The 5547-nt window shown below is 37.9% G+C and overlaps 1 protein-coding gene across 19 annotated transcripts in view; it reads right to left on the bottom strand.

Moving 5' to 3' along the window:
* Nucleotides 1-5547, bottom strand: part of myo18ab (myosin XVIIIAb) — a 298076-nt gene that overhangs the window by 7027 nt on the left and 285502 nt on the right. For 18 of the 19 annotated variants that reach the window (XM_043718434.1, XM_043718438.1, XM_043718437.1 and 15 more), the window contains 2 exons: nt 2657-2779; nt 744-2119 (listed from right to left, as the gene is read on the bottom strand). In XM_043718434.1, the coding sequence (XP_043574369.1) occupies nt 745-2119; nt 2657-2779 (1498 nt within the window). In that variant the 3' untranslated portion in view covers nt 744. The remainder of the gene's footprint in view (nt 1-743; nt 2120-2656; nt 2780-5547) is intronic. The other variant, XM_043718450.1, reaches the window with a different exon arrangement.

Below are 5547 nucleotides of genomic sequence, written 5' to 3'. Positions count from 1 at the left end.
ACTCAGCACCGCCTTCTTGACCTGCAATCTTCTTCCTGACCTCTCCGTCCCCACCCCTTCTCTGGCCTATCATCCTCACCTTAACCTCCTTCCACCTATCGCATTCCCAACGCCCCTCCCCCAAGTCCCTCCTCCCTACCTTTAATCTTAGTCTGCTTGGCGCACCTGCCTCATTCCTGAAGAAGGGCTTATGCCCGAAATGTCGATTCTCCTGCTCCTTGGATGCTGCCTGACCTGCTGCGCTTTTCCAGCAACACATTTTTCAGTTAAAATCAACATGAAGCAATTCCATATGTGCACACTAATGCAAAGACCCTTAATTTTGCCCTGAACTCTGAAGAACATCCTCCACCATGAGACTTTTATTTCTCCCATTTCCCACTCCAGCCATTCAGTAGTCTCTACAAGTGAGATGATCAACTTGAACCAAATTATAGCTAGGTTTTTGCTGTACTCTTGCCCATTGAACAATCAAAACCATCTTTAACATAGAACTTTTAGTTGCCAGAACAACACTTATTCCATAAAGGAGGCTGTAATTTCTATACTGTCCTATACCCAATTCAATGTACCACTCGGTTCTGCTCTACATTACATTATTACTGCTACAGAATACAGCATGCTTATGATTACAGTATAAACTACGTAATTTTTCAACTAGTAAGTTTCAGTTAAGAGAAGTGAAGTAAAAATAGTCATGCATTTTCAATGTTACATTCCACACAGAATTCAGATGGACCTACTTTACTCGTCACTTTCTGGTCTGTATAAGTACTTCATCATCACACTGTCTACTTGCTTCATTTTATTTTTGCTGCTTTTCTTTGTTTTCTTTCCAGACTTCTCAGCTTTGCTTTCTTTATCCAATTCATCTTCTGAATTAGATTCTCTCTTTTTTGCACCTCGTTTGATACTATTGATACTTCGATATGAAACTGTAGACCCTGAAGAGGAGGAACTTGACGAAGATTCAGATGACTCAGAGTCACTTTCCTTTTTTTTTGGTTTCTTCTTAGACTTCTTAGAGTGTTTCTTGGAAACTTTCTTTCTTTGCTCACTTTCTGATTCAGAATCTAAACTTCTGCTTTTTTTGCTTTTCTTACTTTGTGGCTTACTGAAATCTAGAGAGGAAGAGGATCTTAACGGAATGGATGGCTGTTTACTTATTTTTTCCTCATCCTCTTCAGTGTCTGGGTCTAGACTTGTTCTTTTGAATGTAATTGGTTTATAATTCAGAACTTCATTAATGGCAGCTTCTAAATCAGGATCCAAATAATTCCTGTGGCCCACGGGTTTTATGTTAGAACTATCCAGTTGCATATAATCTGAAGCAGAAGATCTAGGTCTGGCAGGAACACTATAGCTGCGCCCTACAGATTGCTGACTATATGATGATCTTTCACTTTGCACTACACTGACAGCAGCATCATCATCATCCATCTCACCAAATCTACTTTTAGTGAAAGATAATCTTGAATCTGTACGACCACTAAGTGTAGGACTTTGCACTCCTACTTCTGACTTACGGTTGAGCAATGGGCTAACCGGACTGAATAAGTCAGTCTGATTGTCATCAAGTCTTGAAAGACTTCGTCTCAGGCTAGATGAAGGACTGTTTATAGCAAAACTCACAGATGATTTGACATCATCCTCAGCTTCCAAGCCTCGCCATGTTGAAATACGACTTACAGGAACTGATACAGCAGAAGCTTTGTCAAAGTCAGGACTGGTCATGGCCCATCTCCTGTCCAGTCCTTTTCTAGCTCGATTTGTGGCCTCTGAATATGCCTGAGAAATAACAGATCCCCTATCATCCAAGTCTTCGACACCTTGGGACTTTTTCCAGGAAGTAACAGAGACATTGTCATTCAAATTGTCTGTACTGGTGGTTTTCTTTATTCTTCGAAAAGACCTATCTGGTGACGTTGACCGTTCCTTACTGAGTGCTGTCAGAAGGGGATCATTACTGCTTTTACCACTAAGAGAATCCTTCATATTCCCTCTTTTACGATAGCTGAGAGAACTCATTACAGAAACTGGTCTAACATCCTCCATTTCCTTCCCTTCTTTTAAGTCTTTCCCTTCCTTTCCCTCCTTCAGGTCCAAACTAAGAGAAAATCTAGTTAATAGACAAACAGGAAACAAAGAGAAAGAAAATCAAATTAATCATAAAAGTATGTACATTGTACAAAAATTAAACACCAACAGTAGTAATAGACAATAAAAGGGGAAATAAAAGCAAAAGGCACATGAAAATAGCTTTGAAGTAGATGGTTGCGATGAGCTCAATTTATGAGACAAGGCAGAAGGAAATGTGCAAAGGTTTTAAGAAGTGTCCAATGTCCCACCTGTGACTGAAGAAAATATGTCCAAGTAAGTAAATAAGTTAGCAATTTCAGAGCAATTCAGAGCAATTTCTATTAAGTATCTTTTAAACTTTATTTCATGATACGTAAAGGAGTATTACTTACTGACAGATACAAAATGGTTAAGTCTAAAATATTGGTCGGCAATATAGTTTTTAAATTATATTAATATTCAACTTTATATTCTGCTAAAATAATACAAGTTAATGCATATTTACTTAAATGTTGGTGTTGAAAGCATTTACCATTTAAAAAAAAACCTACTGAATTAATTCAGATTTCCTACTAACCTTGAACTTTTTAGGCTTCCGTCATCTGAATATGTTTTGGCTGAGCCCTTGTTCTTTGACAGCCAGGATTTGACGTCATCGACACGTTCATCAACTTCAGAGTCCGTGTCTGAATCACCCTCACTGTTCCAAGACATGCAGTGAAAAACATGTTTTAATGTTTATGTATCTCCCTTTGAGGCTTGATAGTGCATTCAGGTTAAAAGAAAAGGGAGAATATAACACACACAGTAGGAAGGTGTCCAAATTATATATATATATTGCTTGTGTTTTTTTTCCAGCACACAGCAGTTGTTAGTAGCTTTCTGCATTATTTAACATAATGTCATATTTTAACTTTTAATTTGCAGATGCAGTTAGTCAAAGTAACAGGCTCATTAATCGTTATGAGAGAATTGGATTTGCCTCGAGCAAAGTATTTGTAACCAACACAGCAATGTTTGTGTTATCTACCATAATATAAGAACTAGGTGTGGGTAACATGATATTGAAGAATCCAATGTTTATTACTGCTCCTTTATGTACAAATTTTAGATTCACGGACACTGAAGTGTCTGGGCTAGTATTAGGCTATTTGGTTATGAAAAGTAGTGTCATTCCATCAGAGTCTTATGCTGTAAACTGTCCAAATTAAGATAGAGTTTGAGACCTTTATACCTTCTGGTACCATGCTATGGTATAGTGCTGACATTATGATGCTGTCTCTTAAAAGGTATATTGATACTGTGTGCCTCTTTAAAGCATAACATACTACTCATAAGACAACAATACTTATAATAGCAGTTATACTTAAAATCATAATTTCTATCACGATAAACAACAGATCACAATTATTTGTTTCCCTATTAATGACATTTTAGCTATAAACTTCCAGCTGTGTTAGTATACATAATATGCCCCTATTTTTGTTTAATATGTTTTATCCTTTCCCCTCTTGAAACACTGGTCATTCATGACTCAAGGGGTTAATTTTTTTGAGTTTGACATGACTCTTCTTTAGACCTGAAATCAAAATTCCCCAGTTCTGAAGACTAGTCATACTGGACTTGAAGTATTAACTTCTGCTCTCCACAGAGAATTCATTTGACAACCATGAAAATAATGTTGCCATGTTTTTTGGGTGTTAGGGCATGAATGGTGAGCCAAGTTCTGTACTCAACCAAGGTCCACATGGTCATGTCCAGCAGAGGTCACCGAATAACTACACGATGCAGTTAGCCCAGCTGTCTGAACAGCTGACTTGCGATGCAGAGTGATGCCAACAGAATGGTTTCAACTTCCGCACCGGCTGAGGTTACCATGAAAAAGATTCTTCAACTTTTGCCCTTGCTTGAAATATTGTTATCCTTAGATTAAACCATCATCAGTAGTCTCTCTCAGAGGAAGAAGGTGCATTGTTCAGTAGGGCTACAGCCACTTCTTCGCGAATAACCATATGGAACAGATAACCTGGGTGAGGTTGCCCACTTTAATCCAGAGATCGATTATCCATATAGCTTATCACAAGCCAAGGCTGAATTTTGGGTTATTTCTACTCCAGCAGCTCAGATACATGGAGTGTAAAATTCCAATGCCACCATTTATGATTTTAGTTTGTTTTGTGGCATTTGTGATAATATGCTCAACCACAATAAAATTTCTGAGATTTAAACATATAGCCCTGCTCTGACTCTACTTCCTGACTTGAAAGATTTCTGGAAAAATGATATTAGTAACAGCTGAAGATACCATTTCGTTACTTCCAGTGCTCATCATCATTTTCAAGTTATTACTTGGGTTCAACTGGACAATCAATTTTGAAGACACCTAAAATAGAGTGCATACAAAAGTCATGCCTAAAATTTGCACAGCAAAGGAAGAGGAGTTTTAAGTGCAGATAACTGTTAAACTAGTTCATTTGTATCTTATTGCTGAGAACATGGTTGTGGTAAGGAAGAAATTTTGAATATGAACGCATACTCTACTTGTTTAAAATTCTAATCTTCGACTCACTTTCAAACTGGATGTAAAATTCAGTCAGATGATGATCTTTTCTCCCTAGATGTATTTTTTTTTCTGAGGTCATTACTTAATCTTGTCACATTTTGCAATATCAAGCCAATTATAGCTTGCTCTCTGATCACTTCCAGGATATTCTGCTCTAAGAAACTAATCTTGAAAGCATTCTATAAACTCTTCATCAAAGTTACTATTTATAATCTGATTTTTCCAGTTAATGTAAGAATTTAAATCACTTCATTATTGCAATCACTTTACCACATGCACAACATATTTCTTGTATACCTCTCCCTGCGTTGTGATTACTGTTATGGGCTCTGTGGATCACACCTTAAAGTAATTTTTTTCCCCTGTAATATTCCTAATGTACACCTAAAATAATTCTACATCCTGATCCCCTGAACTAAGTTATCTCTAACTATCACATCAATACCATCTTTGATTAGGAGTGATATTCCTCTGCATTTACCGAGCTTCCAAACCTTCTTGAATGTCATGTAGTGAACAACAACTGTATAATTAACAGTCCTCGAGACGTAGAAGAAAGGATTGCGAGGATGATTCAGGAGAAGAGTGAAAGTAATAGAGTGGTTGTTATGGGGGACTTTAACTTTCCAGATATTGACTGGGAAAGCTATAGCTCGAGTTCGTTAGATGGGTCGGTGTTTGTCCAATGTGTGCAGGAGGGTTTCCTGACACAATATGTAGACAGGCCAACAAGAGGTGAGGCGGTACTGGATTTGGTTCTGGGTAACGAACCAGACCAGGTGTTAGAATTGGAGGTAGGTGAGCACTTTGGGGACAGTGACCACAATTCGGTGACTTTTAATCTAGTGATGGAGAGGGATAAGTGTGCACCGCAGGGCAAGAGTTATAGCTGGGGGCAAGGAAAT

The sequence above is a fragment of the Chiloscyllium plagiosum genome, chromosome 28 (genome assembly GCF_004010195.1).
Source record: "Chiloscyllium plagiosum isolate BGI_BamShark_2017 chromosome 28, ASM401019v2, whole genome shotgun sequence".
Classification (NCBI taxonomy): domain Eukaryota; kingdom Metazoa; phylum Chordata; class Chondrichthyes; order Orectolobiformes; family Hemiscylliidae; genus Chiloscyllium; species Chiloscyllium plagiosum.
The sequence above is the reverse complement of the archived record's forward strand: the minus strand, read 5'-3'. Positions and strand labels throughout refer to the sequence as shown.